General features: G+C 45.1%; 1 protein-coding gene across 1 annotated transcript; it reads right to left on the minus strand.

The window, feature by feature from the left end:
• Positions 1-1,415: 1,415 nt before the first annotated feature.
• LOC118780469 (sortilin-like) lies at positions 1,416-21,392 on the minus strand. Its single transcript, XM_036532963.1, has 20 exons — positions 20,782-21,392; positions 12,778-12,837; positions 11,232-11,305; positions 10,915-11,017; positions 10,410-10,571; positions 9,171-9,244; positions 8,345-8,394; positions 8,122-8,249; positions 7,856-8,000; positions 7,540-7,695; positions 6,943-7,049; positions 6,716-6,818; positions 5,899-6,070; positions 5,319-5,509; positions 4,681-4,870; positions 3,957-4,073; positions 3,267-3,375; positions 2,871-2,980; positions 2,399-2,525; positions 1,416-2,057 (listed from the first exon to the last, which is right to left on the minus strand). The coding sequence occupies exons 1-20, from the start codon at positions 21,058-21,060 to the stop codon at positions 2,043-2,045; spliced, it is 2,472 nt and encodes an 823-aa protein (XP_036388856.1). The 5' UTR covers positions 21,061-21,392; the 3' UTR covers positions 1,416-2,042.
• Between the last annotated feature and the right edge of the window lie 846 nt (positions 21,393-22,238).

Here is a 22,238-nt window from a genome sequence, read left to right on the forward strand (position 1 = left end):
TGATCATTTGTGACTAAAAGGATCAGGAAGATGTGACACAGCTGCAGTTCATTACCTAAATGTTTGGTGGCATTTGCAGCCACCCCTACTGTCAGTGCAAAATGGCTAAATATTCATACAAATGTCAGCCTATAAAACCCCCTACAAAACTCCTCAAATCACAGGAACTGTCTGCATTTATTATTCTAATTTACACTATCACATGCAAAGCAGTCATTTTTACATTTTTGGTAGGTCTGTGGGAATCGGTATGTGGCTCAAGTTGTGATGTTGACGATGCATACTACTAATGTCTAGCTTTTCTGTTATGAAATAATTTTAAAAACCTTTAAAAGAGTATTTTAAAGAGTGAATTTGCAGCAACAGCTTTTACAAAAGATTGACCCAAGCTAAAAATGGCCTACTACCCAAATCGTTGCTATGACTAGCCTTGCAGTGCACTTCAAGAGAGGAGGAGTAGTAATCACTACATTTTTATAACTACTTCAAAGACCTTGTGCTTTTGGGAAAGCAGCCTCTGCAGCAGGTAGTACTCAGACTGTGAATATTGTGTATAACCTTTATGTACAGTATATATTTATAAATAGGTTTTTAAACTTTCTTATAACATACTGACTAAACAGGAGGGAAAGGTACACCTTCTGTCTTGGCCAGTCACAGTGATGAAGTGCGTTTATCTATGTCAGCCTATAACAGTAATTTCGTTATAATCCCCTTAATCCTCCCAGCATGCTAACGGTCTCCTATTTCCTGTTCATTCCAAAGGTTTAGATAATTGCCTGGGATATATCCAATCATATTGCTTTACTAAAACAGTACAGAACAAAGCGGTAAAGTGGACCACCACGGACTGCTCTGAGAGCTGCTTTATGGGAAGCTAATGTTTATAGCTAAGCTAACATTTTAAAGTAAAATCAGAGAGCTGTGTGAGCTTCATTACTTCAGATTTAAATGTAGTGGATATTCTAACTATAGAAATTCTACTTGTAAAGGGGTGCTTACAGTTGGAAATATAGTGATTGCATTAAGAGGATGATTCAACTTCAGCTCATTCACAGAAGTGTGATTAAATATTGCAGCTGATTTTTTATTGCTTCAGATTTTGTATACGTGTGGATATTTTCCTTTAATATTTGGACCTGCAGTTTAAGACTAACACAGTTTTCCAGAATCCACTGACTTGTGATGAAATGTCTGTGATTCACTCATGTATGGAACAGTAAACAAAGCACATGTTCTCTTATTCAAATCCTCTGGTCAAGTCAGACAGAAAACATTATAAATCAGAAATATACACAGCATTTATAGAGGTCATCTGGACACAGCATTCAACTTCACCTCATTTTTCATTCAAATATAAAAGGGAATTCTTAGATTACAGTAGACAAAACGTTACATCATTAAATCAGGCTTTGGGATAGCCTCCATTCTCACAGGTCAGGTATCAGGAGCGTTGGTACTGGATGAGCACTCAGGGCAGGACAGCCATGTCTCAGGAACAGTGCGAATCTGCAGTCTCATTCCCACTGTCTCTGTTTGGGGTGGATCAATCTCCTTCTCACAAAAAGCTGTGAGGAAATAAAACTCAAGGACTTTCAGGACACAGAGCTAGGCAGCTCCCCACAGCCAGTAGCCCCTCCCCCAGCTCTCCGTGTCAATCCCTGCAGCCAACAGCCCCTCCTCCCCAATGCTTCTGTCCAATCCCCTGCTGCCAGTAGCTCCTCCCCCCTCTTTGCTTCTGTCCAATGCTCGCAGCCATAGCTCCTTCCCTTCTCCGCTTCCATCCAATCCCTCACAGACTATAGCCCCTTCCCCCTTTCCAATTCTGTCCAATCCCCCGCATCTCTTGATATTCTGGGACAAGGTGGAAAGAATGAGTGCAGCCACCTGGAATTATCACGCAAGTGAAGAAAAGAGGGAAGCAAGGCATTGTGGGAAGGACAGAGAAGGGAAGAAGAGGAGGAAGACAGAGAGAAAGGGAGATGCCGGGGGAGAAGAGGTGGTTTGTCTCTTCTGGCGGTTTATGGCTCTGGCTCATCCTCTTATTCCAGGAGGTCCTGAATGCAAACAGCAGAGAAAGCAAGGGTTAGGAGATGTACCTCAGGCTGAACTCAGACCAGCTTATTGTGATGATCGCCTTTAGTAAATGTACCTCAGGCTGAGCTCAGGCCAGCTAATATCCTCAAAAAACAGTACGGACATTTGTTTTGTCCGCCTTCAACTGATATGTTACAAGAGTGCACTGAAGTCAAGGCACGGTGTACTATGGATGGTTACTGTGCATCTCCGTGCATATGTGTGTTTGTGGTCGTGTGTACATTTGCATGGGTGTGCGTGTTCATGTGTTTGTACACATGCAGGTCTGCATTTGTGTGCATGCCCCTACACGGGTCCATACCTCGTCTGAGTCGTCATGGTAATCCCTCTTGGGGGACTCCACAGCCTGAGTGTCGAGCTCATCCACGCCCTCTATGCCATTGGCCTCGGCATGCTGCCGCAGCACTGAGTACCGGTGAACCAGGAACCTGCAGCAGAGGAGAGCCGGTTCATCCGTAACACGCCTCACACCTGCTGATACACCACACACCTGCTGCCCTTTTACCTCAGTGGGGCCCCGTTCAAAGACCTGACTTACAGTGCAAACGAATGACAGAGACAAGCTGATGCTGCACCACAGACTCCTGCTTTTAGTCTGGCAGGGAAGTGATGCATGGATGCTGGACACTACCGTTTCTGAGTCTTATGATGGCTGGAACCACCATGTGTTGCTAACCACTGATTTGATGAACAAATCAAATTGTTTTACTCTGCAGAACAGTGAATGCTGATTGGTTGAATTGAGTATTTGATGGAATAGAGGAGTTACTGACCTGCCACCACAGACGTACTTCTTGATGAAGAGAACCCCGCCCACCACACTGAGCACCAGGACTGCAATGACTGCAATTATGACTGGGATCGAACTGGATGAGCTGGCCGTCTAAAAGAGAGAACAGTTACAGTTACACACACACACACACACACACACACACACACACACACACACACACACACACACACACACACACACACACACTTTCCAAGCTGCAGGAGTGGGCTATCTGAGGAAAGAGACAACTACAGAGTCCAGAAATACAGTCTCTCACACATGCATGCAGTCACACACAATGTACTCTCTCACACACACACCCACAAACAGACATGCGCACACACTTTCACCCAGTACAGTTACAATGTTACAAAAGACAGGCATAGTCTAAGCTCACCTGTAACTCTGGTGCCAACAGGTTACTGACACACCTCTGGCTGAGGTCGATCTCCTTGCGCTCTGGTGTGACCCCTCCCTCACACTTGTCTCCTGGAATCTTCCGGTAACTGGAGGCAAACAGTAGCGATGGTCAGTTTCAGTCTGTCACTACTGGCCTCTTACTGTCCATCATTCTGTCTGTATCAGGACCAGCAGATGTGATCGGTTATCAATGGCATTTGCATGCACTTTGTATTTCTATTTTTGTAATCAATGCAGTCCGACACACGCACAAGTTTTCACACTAAAGGCCCACAGTGCTCCAGGAGGCAAATGCCATCGGAGGATAGGCAGATCATCCTGATGCCATCAGAGTAGCTCAGACACCCAAATAAGTCGCAGGGTGTCCTTACTCACCCCTATCCCTGGGGACTGACGCCAGAGTGTTCCACCATTGTAGGCTTCAGGCCATTATTGGTTGATGACACAACTGGGTTTGAACCTGGACTATAAGGTCTGTGCATGCACGATCTGAGCCACTCAGAAGCACTGTACATATGCACAGTCAGAGAGGAAGCTATTGTGGGATGTTTTCATGTGGGTCCCATGCTCCCACTAATTATAGCTACATACCTGAGGGAACCAGTGGACTGCTACCTGCTAGGACACAGCTGAGGCGTTAGAGTGTTACACAGGAAAGGAACTTTACCCATTGGTCTGCAGCTGTTCCTTCTTGCCGTGCAGACAGAACTCCAGCACATGGCCCTTCAGATCAGGTTGCTCCACACACTCTGAGCTGTTCTCCACACGGTAGTAGCCAAAATCACTGTGTGAGAGGCAGGATGGGACAAAATCAACCAGAGCATCACACCTGGGACATGTGCTTTTGAAGGGGTCATGAACCAGGGCGACATAATAATATAGCAAATTTAAACTTTCAGAAAAACATGTAACACATATACTGAATGACAGATCACACAACTTTAAAATTGAAATATATGGAGAACAACATGCAGATCAATGGTCAGGAGCTCTTAAAGGTAATTTATTCAGAACTCCTGTGTCTGCTGTGAATAAGGCGAGTAGGTAACTGTGATACCGAGCTCTGTGTTACTTTATTTATACTGTAAGCACAACAGCAGCTGCTCTGTTCTGCTCCATTACTCCATTACCTCAACTCGGCTTCAAATGTGGAAGCAGAACTAACATATACAAATATTATGTTTGTCTTCCCTTTAAATGTTACGATGGGGCAACATTCTTCCAGGGAATTTGTCATCAGTCATTAAATACATTTAAAGGTCAATTTTTCAAAGGGTGCATCCTAGTAACGCTGCGCTGGCTGACTGAGGAGGACAAAGTGATTATCCAATGAAAAGCTGGCTCAGGAATGCAGCAGGTGACCCCTAAGAAGGCGTGGCAGAGTGACGCACCACAAGAAGTCATCCAGCGTGCAGGGGCAGGGCGATGGCTGCTTGGTGACCACATAGTCACGCCCGTTCCAGCACACGGAGTCCTTGCGCAGTCTCAGGAACCTCTCCTTGTATCCCAGCATGCAGCCGTCATTTGGGTCACTGATGTCATCAGAGTGAGCCAGCCACTGCACGTAGTCCTTCTCATCACCTAGGAGACAGAGGGGGGGGGGAAGCTCAGTCTGTCTCTGATGACATAATTAAAAAATATGCAAAACAAATGCAAACACACTGTTCTGTTCACAGCATGTGAAGATGTGGAGCAATCCGGAGAAAGAGAAAGACTCCTGCAGCTCAGACAGATTGAGTCCTTAGCAAAGCTCTATCTGCAATGCACATCATCCTTACTTTTCTGTATGAATCAAACAAACCACAATTTGGTTTTAGCAGCCGCTGATACACTTTCAAGTAAAATACGGTCATGTCATTGCAGTTAACTTTCTGCGTCACTTCCTGATACATGATCACACTGCGCATGACCATTTGAGTCCTGACCAATAGCACGGGTTTTCACAGAATGAAAAACAGGAATATCCAGCTCTGCAAGGTCTTGTAACAATGTGATTGAGAAGCAGGTCGGGCACTACGTGAGGACTCACAGTCACGGCTGAGCAGCTGGTTGAAGTCAATGGTGATGGAGACCCAGTACTGGCTGAGCAGAGACTCGCGGTAGCCCCAGATGCTGAGGTTCATGGAGTGGGCGCCAGGCTCGGACGCCAGGCCCGTGAAGTACAGCGGCTCCTTGGTGAAGGTGTAGTTGTGCCAGCATTGCCCCTCGTCTATGGAGAACCTGCCGCACGTACCCAACACACACAAACACACGCACACACACACAATTACATTCATTTAGCAGATACTCTTATCCAGAGTGACTTCCAGCACAATATACCTGTATCCATTCAAGTTGAATGAGCAACAGTGTTAAACCAGGCTAACAACACAGACAGCACACAACACACGACATAAACATATTCATGTCTTTCTGTGGCAAGGTGGGTTTCAGTAGACTCATATCCATACGGCTTTAACATGCCACAGCTAGTTAAACACTAATTCATTTACTCAGCTGAGTTTTATGCAGACCAGGAGATGTTTTTACATTTCTGACATGTCACAGTTAGCCATGTGTCTGATGGTGGTGACTGCCTCCAGCAGGTGGTGCAGTGTGGTTGTGCTTACTTCAGCTGTGAGATAGGCTGGGAGGGGTTGTGCTCCACAGCTACCAGCAGGCCACCAGAGTCCAAGATGGCGTAGTGATGGGGGCCTTTAAGGGCCCGCAGCCAGGAGTAGCCCCCGTCGTCTGACACATACACATCCGGCGTCATCACTGAGATGGCATCGCCAACACTCCCTGACAGGCATGAGAGGTCGAAGGTCAACAGGATGGAGCCACACCCAGTTACAAAATGCATGCCGTATCAGACAGGGCCAAAACACACAGTGCAAGGGGTGGCTTTGTTTTCCCTCCTCTGCCTGGTTAAACAAAAGCAGGCTGCTATACTGACACAGCAGGAGATATGCAGCCATGTGCAGGCACAGAGCTCCGCACTGCACCAGCCCTGACCCAACGCTTCTGCACCAGCCCTGACCCAACGCTTCTGCACCAGCCCTGACCCAACGCTTCTGCACCATTACTGAGCAAGCCGTGAGAGTAGGAAAAAGGAAACAACGTTGCAATGATTTGGACAGCACTACTCTCACGTGTCTCCATAGCTCACACACACACACACACACACACACACACACACACACACACACACACTCTTTGAATGACCATGTGAAGGCAGAGGCAGCCTGCTGCTGTTCTCTCACAGGCCTGTGAATGAGAGGTGTGATTCAGTGGTACTGAATGCTGCAAGATCATGCTAACACAAGAGTGAAGCAGGCACAGCCCATGATTGGGTGGGGGCTATGAGTGGGCGGAGTCACAGATGGTTGGGGGTATATGGGTGGACAGGGCCTGATGAGTAGGCGGGGACAATGAGTGAGTGTGTACCGTGGGCCAGGATCAGCCCCACAGCGTTGGGCTCAGTCAGTGGCAGCATGGGGACGTTCAGCTTCATGGATGTGCTGTATGACGCGTGGATGTGCAGGCTACACTGTAGAGAGAGGAGACAGACATTAGGATTGCACACACACACACGCACACTCGCACACTCGCACATGCGCACACACACACACACACACACACACACACACACACACACACACAGACACACACACCTGGTCCTGTTTTTTGGCAGTAGAGTCACACTTGCTGTTGGCGGGCTTCTGCAGAGGTTTCCACTCGCCTCCTTGGTCAAAGGTCACGACAGTCTGCACTGAGCCATCTGCAGGATGTGAAGGGAAGCCCATCATACACAGCCCAATCACTACCAGCTGATATTACAGGAATGTTTTACCAAGGTTTCCTATACCTTACCACACAGTGTTTCAGTGAAAAGCAGAGCTGAGAGAACATTAGTCTACAGCTGCAGGGAACGACAAGCAGCCTGGAAACTCCACTCTGTGAATCAAGGGCCCCCCGCAAATGTGCTGCCCCTAAGGGGCCTCTCTGAGAACACGCTCTCTGCGAACACAGCCATGCAATACATCAGCACAGATGGGGGAAACTCCAGATGCAACGGGTAGCACTGTGCGCGGGACAGCCCCTCAGACACAGCCTGTGGGGATACTGACTCTGCGGATAGTCCTGCTCTTCCTGGATCCCTTTCAACAAGCAGACTGAGAGGACTGAAGACTCAACGAAGAGGAGAGACTCCACTGAAGGAGACTTAAGCGGTAAATATTCTCTCTCTCACTCCCTTTCTCCAGACGTACCCTCTGCCAGAACGCTGGTGAGGTACACCCCCCTCAGAGATGTCACATTGGTGAAGTCAGTGTCGCCCCCTGTGGTGGTGTAGAGGTGGCGCTCCAGAGACTTGGAGTAAACCGTGCCGCGGTCATCTGACACAAAGATGGTCCCAAAGCCGGTGTCTGTGGAGGGAATTGTACACATTTGAAACACAAAAGGGGCTAGAAGTGAACACTTTTGAGATTCACAGCGATTGCTCTCTCACAGGCTGTATGGAAAAGGTGGGTTACCCCAGTGCACTATGGTAGGTACAAGAACAGGAGAGGAAGAGGGCTCACTGACCTCCCGGCTCATCCACGTGCATGAAGACCACATCGTCACTGGCTGCCAGGATGGAGTAGAACTGCTCATGGCCGACAGCGGGGAGCTGGGCCATGTTCCAGGACTCGCCCTGATCTACTGACACGTGGATCATACGCAGTGTACCCTGTTATCCGCACACACAAAGCGTTACACCCTATACCACACGCTTCCCACTATACTACACACACATTATGCATATTATACACTATACTACCCACCCACATAAACACACTGAGATTTCCTACCTTTCCGGTCATGACTGAGGCAAAAACGAATCGGCCACCCAAGCCGAAGGAGAAGATCTTGCTGCCGATGGTCTTGAAGGTCCTTCCGTAGTCTGTGGTCTTCTTCAGTTCGAGCATGCCTCTGTCATCTGAAACACGAACACAAGAAGGGCGAGACTGAGGACTCTGCACATGCTCAGCCAATGAAAGCCTACTTACATCCATGTGCTGAGAGGTCACTCACTGCAGGATCCATTAAAGATGGTGGTGAAGAAGATGGTGTTGTCAGACCCCCTAGAATTACAGACAGACATAAGAGACTGTGCATGACAGCTTTTCAACTCTGTATCAAACTGAGAGGCTACATAGAATTTACCAAACCCAGGAAATATATATGTGTTTGTGCTTGGTTGTATATGTGTGTGTCTGTGTGTGTCTCTCATCTGAGATCTCTAGACAGTATAAAATACTGTGTTTGGTCCATAACTCCTGCTGCTCTGAATGTGCAGCTCCTTTGCTCCACAGGCACTCTTCAGTGCAGCCTCTCCCTACTGTCCCAGAGAGAGAGCTGCTTTGGCCTTCAGCCCAGTGTTTCTCTAATGCACGAGGAAAGATTCTCACGTGCCTTCAGGTACAACCCTGCCCTGGTTGAATGTGAACTTTGGTCTAACTGCTGCGATCCTTATGGCTGAGAAAACATCAATAAAAACATAAATAATTGTGCCACGCTCTTCCTGTGTTTCCCCAAAGTCAGGGCGTACAATCACACCTTTGCCGAGTCCCATTCGAGCAATTCTACTGTGATGCAGGAAGGCACTGTATACCAAGGTCCTCATTTCTGGCAAAGTATAACTGACATTTTTACCCTCATTGCTGTTCTCTGTTCACTCAGCAATGCAGTGATGACTTGAAATTGCTACCACAGCTGTTTCCATGGAGACTGAACACCATGTGATCCTCTGGAGAACAATTTCACTTTTCCAGTGTCATCAGAAAAATTCACTCATTTACAAAACAAACTAAACCAGGCTGGCCATTACAGGAGCATGCCAAACCAGTAGAGGTCTCACCATTTAGCCAGACATGCAGACTCATGGATCTTCCTCCAGTTCTCCCCAAAGTCCTCCGACAGCCACAGATCGTTCTGGAATACAGTAACAACAAATTCAGTTCAGGAGCCTGGCCTCCACTGAAGGTTTGCACACGGATATGGTTACCAGGAGATACACTCGCAATTACCTAGATGACATACTGAGAAAGTTAACGAAGCACCAAGACGCTTTTAGCCAGACAACCATGGCTTTTGAACTGTGAACTGCACCACCTTATGGTTTTTCTCCACTGAAATCTCACAAGCCACACAACACCAGAATGTTCTCATGAGCTGCTAGCATTGACAGCACCCTCCACACTAGCCACCACTCTGCTGCAGACGCACACAGCGAACAGCTAACAGGATACCGATTAAATTGCTGGCAAACATTTGTGTAGTTGACCACATCTCAAGGTTCACGAGGTCCTGTGGTGACACAAGAGCAGCCTGTTTTATTGCACACATTAGTGTGCACAGGAAAGGGTATCTCACAGATCTGTCATAAGATAACACATGCTGAATGGTTTCATTGTTTCTGGATCTTGTGCTTAACTGACAAATCCCTTTCTTCAGTGACAAACAAGCATGCGTAAAAAACACTGGCTTCCAAAAGGCAGCGTTCAATAAATCTAAGTGGATTGTTATACAGTGTGGACAAAACCATATCATTTATAGTGCTCTGAGCTACGAACTGGCCCTATGAACAGCAATACAAACCTGAGGGTGGATATGGGTGCTACATATTTTCAGGGTATAGGTGCTGGACAGTGGTGTTAAAACGTGACTGATGACTGGTAGTGACTAGTGACTGATGTATGGTAGTATACTTGCCTTCCCTTGTGTAGTCAGGTTGCACAAGTTAACTTGTGGTAGGGCTTGAATGGTCTGGGAGTGTTGTTAGGCTGGTCTGACACTGTTTCCCATTCAAATTGAATGGATACACTTATGTTATTTTGTGCTGGACAAGAGCATTTGCTAAATGCATGTAATGTAATGTAATGTAATGTAAAAATGGATGTGGAACCATGATGCTAAGATGGATGCTGGACAGTGGTAGTGGAAATTGCAAAGTTGTATCATTTATATAGCAATAATCTTTAAAACAGCAGTGTTTACATGACTGGGGTGTGCCTGTGGAGTCATCTTTGTGTGCTTTTGGTGTTGGTCGTGGTGTGGCTGTGAGTTGTGCAGTGTGGTCTGCGGCGTGCCCTTGTACCGTGATGCTCAGCACCATGAGAACATTGGCATCTTGGGGGTTGTAGATGATCTGCATCAGCGGGTTGAAGGGCAGGTCTGTGTGGGTGAAGCTCGTCCCAAAGTCTTTTGAGCGGAAGATACGGGAGCCCTGAGCACCTGAGACATCGGCCGTCAGGATTACCTGAGAGAGACAGGAAACTGAGTAAACACACTAAATACACACAGTCATGGGTGTTGCCTTCTATTGCTTGAGGGAAATCTTGTGCTAAAGGATTCCTTCCAACAGCACAGTGCATAAACAGCTTATGGAAAGCAGCTTGATGTTCATTTCATGACCCTGTTTGTTTTGCAGCTGCATGAATGTTTTTACATTGGATTGGATAAGAGCCTCTGCTAAATGCATGTAATGTAATGTAATGCAATGTAATGTACATGCAGCTCTGAAAATTGGGAGTTCAGCATGGCTCTGGTGCTCTCAGAGATCAGCAAAGCAGCTGTTAAAGATTCCCAGTCATTTTCCTCACCTTCCCAGAATTCTCAGGGCCAATCGCAATGCCAAACTCTGTGAGGATGAAGGTGTTGTTTATGAGGTTGGTGACATCTTGGAAGGACTTCCCATAGTTCTCGCTGCCAGAAGAGGGAGGGAGAAAGAGAGAGAATAAGAAGGAGAGAAAGAGATAGACATGCTCTGGTATGTATTTGAGATCCAACAGTAAGCTTAGCAGGTTCTCATTCATTCCATATTTTCACATGCATCAGTGTTGACTTAGGAATAGCCACTGGTCCCCTCCATAGCTGTAGGTTCTTAAAGTCATGCTGAGCTAGGCTGTGGGGCACATACCTTCTGTAGAGTTTGGACTGTCCAAACCTGAGCAGGAAGAATGGCACCTGGAACGTGGTCAAGGCCAGCACCACCTGTATCGAGGTTAAAGCCAGACAATGAGCCCGAGAAGCATGCATCCTTAAAATACATTTAAAACATGGTTAAACTTGGTAGGCTAGTTCTGTATTTTTGGTGATAATGAATTGGAGCTGCTGTCAGAGCAGTACACCAGCAATGCATGCAAAGGGTCACTGGGGTCTGCAGCAAAGTACATCAGCTCACCAAGCTGTCCTATGTGTCACAAAACATTATTTTTAGGAACATTAAGTCACTGCATAATTAGGGATGTGTACACAAACACACACACACACACACACACACACACACACACACACACACACACACACACACACACGCATGCAAGCAATGCCTGTGCGCACTCACACATGCAGGGGTGGAAAGAGAGAGAGGAAGAAAGAGGGAGAGATGGAGAGAGACAATGAGTTATGGTGAGAGAGTGGGAGTATGGGAGATAGGGAGAGAAGCACTGGATGCCAGGCTGGGTAGGGCCAGGTCTTGGCATAGAGTTAGAGGGGAACAGAGGTGGCTGTTTAGGGTCATAAAGCAAGGCTGCAGAAAAGAGAGAACCCTCTCTCGGCAGCACTTGCAGTCTTCCACCCCTTTGGGGCATCAGGCGGTCCGCTGCATCTGCTCTCTGCTTAGAGCAGTGCATACCTCCTACAGTCATGTGATCCCTTTAGAAACGCATGATTTCCGGGGCTCTCTCATGTGATTGGTTCAGTAATCTCATTCATTATCCCCATCTCCTGTTCCTCTCTGCCGCATGAACACATGAAGGCCACTCGGTCACATGCCATGAGTATCACCATGACTTAATCATACAAACTGGGACGGGGAGGGCAAGTCCGTGAGACTTTTGGTTGTTTTTCACACCGGAGAGGAGACAAACACCATTCATGTGGGTAGGGCAGACACAAAGCTATCTTTGAAATGACCTAAGGCCAAATGAGGAATGACGCAGCCTGCTAGCAGAAGCGAGAGTCCCATAGCATGCAGGAGAAACAGGACTTCCACACAAATAACCTGCATTCCACTATTGTCAACACATGACTTCCTCCCCAGCTATGTGGTCGTGGAGCTTGCTTTGATTTCTGTCACTTTATTCTACCCCAGTAAAGCTAAAATCCAGCAGTACAAAACAGTCAGGACTGTATATATTTGAATTGAATCGCTTAAGTCCAAGAGGCTCGGTCAGCCTAAGACTGGATTCAGCCATGTCATTTCCCGACAATGACCAAGAGAAAAAACAAGCCACTTGGTTACTCAGTCTTTCCTAACCAATAATGGCAACACTATGATATCACCACATTATCAGAAGGATTTTTCATTTCTTTGATTTGCTATATCATACTGAACAAAGTATCTCAATATAAAAGTATCTGAAATACTGCTAGCAAAGAATTTCTGAGAGAGAGGGGGGGAGAGAGAGGGAGAGAACGAGAGGTCATTGAAGAGGGCCAAAGGTCAAGCACCACACACTCACCCCGGTGCCGTCGCCCACCCAGGCCAGGGACACAGAGCCACTCAGGTCATTGAAGATGAACTGGGGGGAGAGAGAGAGGTTAGCTTTACATTCACACACAGCACTTTTAAAAATCTCCTTCAGTATATGTTACTGTGAAGACAAAAGGGAGCTGGAGGTTTCTAATACACTCAGTCATTCTGGGCTCCATCATTGGGCCATGTGGTGTTCTGCAATTGGACAAATGGCTGCTGAACCAAAGCCCGGACAGTGTATGGTTTCTGAAGCATGAAAAACACACCATACTCCAATGGACTGCTTCCAGCTGGCAGGACGGGCGCTGTGAGCAGAGAGAGGTGATATTGTGTCTACTCATTCAGCAGTGAACTGTGAGGCATGACTGCAGAAACCTAGGGGCACGCATTTAAACCATACTTTGTATTTTCAGTAGTACACTGCATGAAAATACTTTAAATGCAAATGGCCACTTGTAAGGGTTGTAATCAATTTAAACACACCCAAGTAGTTAAAAAGATCTCAGGCAAGGAAATGCACGATAAAAAAAATGAATAAATAAAAAAGGGCCTGCAATCAGGGGATTAAAAGCAAACAACAGTAAAATGGCAGCTCAGGGGATTCACCTCTTTCTCTAGTCATACCAGTCACAGCATCTGTCATCACTGTGCTGTAGGATACATCTTCAGTGGCATCTATCATCAGCATGTGGATCTATTATCACCGTGTAAACATCAAAAGCTCAAGCAACAAAACTTGTTTATGGATTTATATGGACAGACCCATGTGAAGAATATTTAGTACCAAATGGAGTTTGGCCTTAAAAGTTCTCAACTAAAGAGGCACACATGCCAACTTTCAATATTAACTAAGAGTGTCAAAAAAGTTGATTTCACATTAGACTGCCCCCTCATCCTCTGTGATCTCACTTGTGACTCTGCCAACCTGGCCAATCACTGTGCATAAAAACAAAACTAGAATAGATTGTTCCAGAGGTTGATCTCTGTCATTACAGAAATAGGAGGCCAGAGCTAATGGACAGGCCACCTGCCACCACTAAGAACACCACACCTACTCATAACCCTTTGCCAAGGTGCTGGAACACACACCACTGACTAGATATGACATCACAGCCAGGAAATAAGCACTAAATAAGACACTGAGTATGAAAGACACCTGTCACAACACTGAGCCACTTGAAAACACAGGCAGAAAACCACACACATCCTGCACTGACACTAGAACCAGAGCTCAAGTAAACAACAGTGTAAAAGAATAGCTCAGTCAGTGCTCTACTGCTAGGGATAGGCCCCTCAGCAGGTGATTTATCTCTTCAAAAGTGAGTGATCTTTGTTCTACGGTGACTTGTTCTATCCCACTGGTGCCTCTGTGGTAATTACCGTAAGCCCTCCAAGCCCTTAAGCTTTTTAAGAGAAACCCAGTAAATCACATGTACCTAAAAACAGTAACATTTTCTGAATGCTCCCATGTCTGGAGCACAATACCTGGAGACACACAAACAGCTGATTCTGACAGAGCCAATCAAGTGGCAGATATAATGATCTGCAGCTCAAGCCAATGCCTGGCACTCCTCCCTCACTGGATACCAAGAGGGCGTGGTTTAGCTCATGCTCTCCAAATATTTTCTGAATAAATTTCAAGTTCACCGAAACCTTTAACAGATATCGCATTTCCCTGAACTTCTTTGTCGGTGCCTTTGCTCAGACTTCTCCAGTGCCATGTACAGGAGGGGACATCTCTAATACCAAACATGGAAAAAAAAATATATATATATTTCAGCAGACCACCGTTAAAGAGCACCCATGTAATCCAAAGGCTCCCTCAGGCTGAGCTCCTGTTGGCTTTAAGAGACAGGCCTTTGTTTGTCTAGTGGCCATTTCACAGAAAACGCTCTCTGAACTTGTGTGACTCCAGGGATCTTACAGTCAGATGTTCTGACAGATTTTTAGCATGTCTAAACTTATCATCGCAGATGGTGTATTTTGGGTATACTGCATAAATGAAACTCTGACAGCATTACCACACCCAACTGTCCACACTGTGTGCTCCAAACTTGCCATAACTCATTACAGTGGCACCAGATTCAGGATTCCCACTCCTGACAGCACTTTCATCTGAAGAGAAGAAACTGCTCAGGTAGTCCTGCTCACATTTACCTCAGGTTAAACAATGGGCCAGGATCACTGCTCCTGCAGAATATACTGTTACCATCACCTTCAACAGGAACACGCACTGACCTGTATGTGTCCTTACTCATGAGTTTCACATGTTTACACGGCAAGTGCGCTGTTTATTCAAGGGTGACTTCCTCCTGATGGGGATTGTGCTGCTGCTTGAACAGCAGCTGGGTGGAGCTTCAGCAGACTGCAGCTTCATAGGTGCCATCAGAACCACAAAGGTGGATTCCACAGAACCGATTCATACAATACCAAGCAGGTACCGGACTGCGAGAACACAACCAGCTGGACGAGATACAGTAAGTGCACATAGAACGGTGTAACAGTTTACACATCCAGAGTTTTTGACACCTCCAGGGTGTCAATCCAGCTCCCAGGTGGAATGTAATGTGTGTATACAGTATCCAAGCAAGGTGTGCGTGTATAGGGTATCCGAGCAGGGCGTGTATAGGGTATCTGATTTCAACTCCCTGCTTTTTACTGCTGCTCCTCTGGCAGTGGCTTTCTGACTCAGAGGCACACAGACAACCACAGAGTTCCATAATAATTTAGGTTTCTATGAAAAATTTGTCATTTAAAGCTGGTACAAACAAAGACCCACTGAAGAAGGACAGAGAAACCAGAGCATTATGGGAGTCATATGACACTAATTGCATTAGAGAGCATGGGCCAAATACCCATGTTGCAACTTCTGGGAATCATCTGTGAATGAAGAAAAAGAAAGAAAGTGCCTCCCTGCTTTTCCCATGGAGCAGTGCAGCTCGCTGTGCTGTTAGAATAGGACAGATGATAAGGGCCTGTGAGGTCAGCTATGAACCAGAGAAGCTCCTACCCACATTAAGATGAATTTAACCTGATAACATGTATATTAAATATGAATATGTTAATACAGGCTGATAGCATGAATCAATATCAAAGAACAGCAACTGGAGTCAGGCAAGCCAGGCAAGCTCCTACTCACATTAAGATTTGGTTGGTTGATAATATGAAAATTGAATATGAATAAAAGTATGATAATATAACCTTATAATATGAAATGACATGAAAGAAGAGAAAATGAACTCAGGGCCAGAAATTTTTCACTACAGGTAAAATGGGAATAATCAAGGTCACTCGCATGGGAGGAAAAAAAGGAGAACTTCTAACTCACTGCACTATCCAAGACCGCTCTGAACACCAACTGTCAAAATATGAACAATATGACATCCTAAATTTACACTGGAGTGGCTTCTGATCAGAACCAACCCAGAACTATTTTCTTCAGCTAGCGGAGGGACACATTCCCCTGAGAGGTGTTCTGGTCCTGGTGAGGGTTATAAAGGGCTTGATTACACAGATGACCCCGCTACAGAGTTCAGCAGCTATTCTGCAGCTGTGGAGATAGTGAGAATACTGTACCAGCAACATTACAGCAGGACTGAGAGAGTGACACTCTGTGAAGCCTGGAGATGTCCATGTTCAGGCCATTTCCAATCACTATACCCCTTCATTTATACTCATTTCCCTACATTCATCTGTGCAATGGCTACCTGCTTATATTAAAGGGAATATTGTAACTGAATATATCCATCAGGCTGCTAAGAAATCACCTCTGTAGACTGACAGAAAGATTCATGAGACACAAATAAACCAGACCTCTGACTTCAGGGGTATTTCACTGCTTTAGAACTGGAACCTGGAACGATTCTAGACAGAACGCAAACCAGCATTAGTCAGCACCAGCCTGAGGCTGAACAGACTCTGGTTCAGGTGTGCCCTGACATATAAATCTTAATAGTAAAAGTGAAGTGAAAAGTTAAGCTAAAGAAACTTTATCGGACACATTATTGATTGTGATACTCACTGAAAAATCTATACACAACATAACATATACATTTATCAAGATATGCATCAAAATCCATCACACTGCATAACCAGTCTGACCACATTGCAATCTACCACTGTGTTTATCTTCCCTCACCAGCCTGCTGCATTGCATTTAGTACTATTATTTAGACAGGGAAACTTGTATGCTATGTCCATTTCTACGGACCAATAGTTTACTGAAACAATTCGCTTATTATCTTACCCCCGTATCACTCTGCTGCCTGTTGCTCTAAACATTTTACTCTCTGCACTTCCTTGTTCTTGACATTCCTGGGTGACTGGGACATATCAAATACTGGCTGCAACAGCACTGAGGGGGAAAACAGTTTCAGATTGATTGCAGGCCAAGATCCAATTCCCCATGCAGTAAAGGACCATCTGCAGCCTCTCCTTCAAAGCTGTCATACTGCTGTTCACTGGGCAATTGGACAAAATCCCTAAGAAGCTGGTTCACCAGGTTCCTGCAATTTATTACAGAAAAAGAAACCACCAAGAGGAGGGAAAGTACAAACATGGGGTTGTGCAGAACAGCAGCTCTGGGTAGAAATGGTAGGCTGAGCCCAGCTCCTGAATGACTAAAGCTGCCACTCATCCACTATGGCATTTGGTATGGTAACTTCAGATGACTTCACTCCTGGGATCACTGGAGTCTGTGTAACACCTGCTCTCTTCAGGGGACAACACACAGGGGTACACGTAGAAGTCACTAAAGGTGCTGAACCAGCAGAGTGTGCTGCCTGATCTAACCCCAGCTGCATCACCAGCCAAACACCACTTTTACTTCTTAGATGTAGTAAGCAAAATTACACACATAGGACTCACATCATAAAACATGCTAATTTATTGATGCATACCAGAAAACATAACCTTTGTTGATAAATCATAAAACATACTTTTTAAATTGCAGATTTGGTCACTGGCACTCAAAGGGTAGCACCCAGTAAGAACTGGTTTGCACTGAGAGAAACTGCTGATCAACATTGAAAAGCAACAAACGAAAGCAGCGAGTCAGCTGTATTAATTTCCCTCAGCATTAGATAAGCCTCCTCCTGTAGTTTGCAATTTCGCACGCACTTTGTTCTGTAAAGCTGGGCCAATGGCACCCAAATGCCCCAAGCAGATTCTGCCATCAGAGCAGCAAGGCAGTTACAGAAGCTACTACCCCTACACCCTGGCACATTTCCAAAATTTTAAATGGCTGAAAAACACACTGTGGATTGTGCTTTTTAACTAATAGTGCCGTATGAAACTCACAACAGGGGTATGTGTCAAGCCAGTTATAGCTCTTAGCTTGATGTAATATTTAGAGTAATGGTACTGATGAACTGGCCTTCCCAGGTAATGTTACGTCTGTCTGGAAGGGGCATGCTGTTGACAGTTCTCCTTCCACGCTGTGCACTCATACTTTACACAAGCATTGGTTAAAGTGCTTGGTTGGTTAAAGCCCTGTCAGTCACGCACACCACTGGGCATGGGTGGGGAAGAACAGAAAAGCGTGATATTCAGCTCTTGTGATTGGCTCATGGTTCAGGAAGTTCATCCAATCATAAGTAAACAATGCCCTAGGGCTGCAACATTATGATGTGAAACCCAAACTGGAAAATGGTGTTCTTTTAGACAGAGGGTGTCCTGTACTATGCACCTCTCTGTGGGGCACGTCACTGGCCTCTGTAATTACATTGCAATTTCAGCATGACACGTCAAACACATTTCCCACGGATCTGCCGAGATAATTAAATTCTAAGAGAGATCTTAAGGGACATATGCAAATTAAGAACATCTTTATCTTTAGTGAAGAAGCCAAAAACCACCACCATGATGAAATAAAGGGGCAGGACCAGCACTACCACGCAGGCCGATTCCCCAGCACACAAACACAAGCTGGAAAAGTGAAGAGCCAGCTGCAAAGACAGTAACGAACACACAGCTCTATCACTCCAGCTGATGCAGCAGGATCAGAAATATTCATAATAAGGGCATCAGTAAGTCTTGCAGAGACTCAAGAGTCTCGAGAATACTGTTAAGGGCTCTTTATGGACACTATAGATGATTCTGTCACATGTGAACCAGGCTCTAAATCCAGTTGAGCATACACACTGAGAGGACCTTGACAAGACTGCAGGGTTCTTCTGTCTTCTCAGGTTAGAGTATGTGTGGACATCTGGGAGCACACTTGCTTCCTGCCGCTCTCCTGATAAAATGAAAGCTGTCTAGGAGGTCTGCTTTCTGGAACCTTACTGAGGGCAATCAGCCATGCATTTGAGCCGTCACACACTGTTCAATACCCTGTCTGTACTGGGTCAGGAGAGGTGCCTGCCCCATCACCATACAGCTCCAAAATCATACCCACACTCTGAGGCACTGTGGTCTGAAATGCCATAAGCATGAACACTTGAAAGTGGGGAAAAAAAAATTATTCCTGTCATATATAACAGCCTGGCAGCCCAAAAGCTAAATACCTTTGTGGAGACATGGTCACGGACACCAAACTCTATTTCCCAACCGGAGCAAATCCACCAGCTGTGGACAGGTGTCTGTTTCAGCCTTTACTTTCTGTGGCCAACAGAAGCCTAGTGCCAAAACAGCCTCAGTTTTCAGATCAACTCTTTGTTGGGTCCCATTTTGCAGTTTGTATGGTGTTGACCTACTTCCTGTCCCAAACAGACAGGAGGATCTGAAGAGTAAGGAGTCACTGAGGAAGAGAATAAAAGTACAGAGAATCCTGCTGTTTGAAGTTTCAGTTTACCTCATTCTGCTTTGCATAAATTTGAATATGCAGCAAGGTAGTGACAATTCTTCTCCTGTCTTTTCAGGTGTATATCAAAATATTTGATGCCTGAAATGGACAAATATCTGTATATGACAACATCTTTTCTACACAACAGAAAAACTACGGCATTCTAATCAGGTTTAAGATTATGGATACAAGGCACAAGAGTGGAAAGACAATGTAGTCATGAGGTCCTAATAGCATTGTAAGGAATGTGAAAAATACACCAGAAGACCTGTTTCTGATTCTAAGCCCCAGATACAGCATATTCCCGCAACTCGTCGTGTGTGACTAAAGGCAACAAATACGTTCTACTGTGGAATAACCTTGGAGGAATATGTAGGCTACTTCCTTGTTTAAGCGTGCCTGGTTATAAACCAGACAGACCGATACAGCTGCTGGTTGTTGTGTATTTAAATGAGCTTGTTATTTACATTAAAAGAAATCTTATTGGGAACTGTAAGTCTGTGACGGTAGAACAACAGAGAACGGAACTTCCAACAACACAAATTCACTTCGACACTATTTGAAATTAGCTTCTGACGTTATGGTGTGGCTCTACCGCAGAGGGGCAGTCAGTGATGCATAAAACAAGCACAGAATATCAATTTTAATCTTGGAAATGTATAAGAGAAACGAGGCTAACAAGCAGAATAAATAATTAATGTTACTTAACATGATGTAATGTGTAGTCGAGTGGGGTTAAATTAAGCACAGAGAGTAAACTGCCGTTTTCATGCTCTTGAGAGATTCGCTCACCTGTAAGTGCACTAGAAAGAATATCACCGTTGATAAACTTGATATGACACCCTCCTACTTACATAGTACCAGGAGATACATTTTTCGATATCCATACCCTAGCTAGCTACATATGTATTTAACCTGAAAAACCGAATAACGTAGACTGATGAGGAAAAAACTATTAATCTTCCTACAGGGACTCTTTAAAGTGAGTGTTGTAGATATATTCAAAGAGTCCCTTATTGGGACAAAGTCGATCCGTTTGAAGAGGCTACCGACCAGCATTACAACAGCGGGACTAAAATTTGGACAGTATGCCCAAACGAAGGGCTAATAAAACGTAAATATGATTAGTGTGACACCAGACTGTTAGAATAATGTTGGACCCAAATGAATCGGCTGGCGCAATGGTTCGGGGCTGTAAGGTTTACTTACGCGGTGGGTATTGTTGATTAACCGGTCATCATAGCCTTGCAGCGCGTCGCAGGTGTCTTCCCCACGATCAGCGCTTCTCCTGCTTACTTTGTGGTGTCTTGTTGAAAAGGGCCATTCCGCAGCGGATCTCCTCTTCACACTATGAAAATTTCCCAGTTTTGTATTCCTCTTCACAAATGTTGAATGTGCGTTGCCGGTCAAGCTGTCTCTCTCCTTAAAATCTAAACCAAGGACTAAAGAGACCAATAAAATGGCAATACAATTTTGTAGAGCAAGCATGCTTCCTGTGCGGATAAAGTTCTCACAAATGGTAACGTTAATGCTAAATGTCCATAAATACAACCTAGCTGTCGCTACGACGCGTCCTCTGACAACCCAAGCAAATACACCGCTCAACTGGCTCCGAGTCCGACCAATGTGATCATCGCGAAACACGGGGCAAAGCCTTTTAGAGGTTGCGCGCTGCTCCCAGCCGCCTAGTTTTGTATTACAACATAGATTGGATGAGTTCCGCGCTAACCGTTTGTAGCACTTGTGTTCTTAAACGTCCATCAAACACTTAACTCGCTAAAATCGATGAAGCACGCCTCCTAGGACTCTGAGCCCTTTATTTCTTCAGATACATTCTGATAATGTTTCTGGAAAGACCACGCCTTATGACAGGTACGACACAGAGATTGGCTACTACCACATTGCCTCTTGCATTGATTTTCCTGATTGGTTTGAGTCCAAGGAAGTGTAACATTACATTTTCCTATGTCAGTCGATCGGAGTCAAGCTTGGTTGAGTGACACCCGCGTCAACTAATTTCAAAGAATGTGTAAATGTGTGGGTTGATTTAAATGCGTATGCTTTATTATAAACCTTTCGTTAGAAATTACAAAATTAACTTTACAATTAGCTTTCTATGAACAATTTGAAAATACCTGCTTTATTATATTACATAGATCTTTACACGTGTTTATAAGATTCCAAGATTTGAACGTTATTCCACAGTGTAGGTTATTCTGGGTGGACTCCTAGTGATTCATTCCGTTGAATGTTTTCAGACCTAAAGGTTTTTTTGGCCTCGGTCAACGAACTGCACTCTGTTAAGAGGAATGTCGCAGAGCACCACTAGACCTGCCCCGACACTGAACTGGCTCAGAGTGAATACGGAGTCTACAGTGGACGCTGCCACAGGCATACGTCATTAGGAAAATCCAGCTGGATATAAATATGAAGACCTACCTCGGAGAATTAATTCCAAGGGTTGACTTTACAATTAATCTTCTACGTTTAAACATTTTAAATTAATTTGATTAAAAGCTTTTTAAAGCTTCAGAATTATGAGCAGCATGCAAATTTAAGAAAAATCTTCTATTAATGAATGTCTGTTGCATTCATGCAAAGTTTCTAACTGCCATGACTGCATTTTTTTTTTTTTTTTACTTCTGCCATATTTTGATTTCGCTATA

Source organism: Megalops cyprinoides, chromosome 7 (assembly GCF_013368585.1).
Source record: "Megalops cyprinoides isolate fMegCyp1 chromosome 7, fMegCyp1.pri, whole genome shotgun sequence".
Taxonomy (NCBI): domain Eukaryota; kingdom Metazoa; phylum Chordata; class Actinopteri; order Elopiformes; family Megalopidae; genus Megalops; species Megalops cyprinoides.

Coding starts and splice junctions, on each gene's coding strand:
- LOC118780469 (XM_036532963.1), bottom strand. CDS start 21,060: ATGCTTGCTCTACAAAATTGTATTGCCATTTTATTGGTCTCTTTAGTC. Junction 8,001..8,121: donor CCTCAGTCATGACCGGAAAG/GTAGGAAATCTC, acceptor TGCGGATAACAG/GGTACACTGCGTATGATCCA. Junction 4,871..5,318: donor CCAGCTGCTCAGCCGTGACT/GTGAGTCCTCAC, acceptor TCTGTCTCCTAG/GTGATGAGAAGGACTACGTG.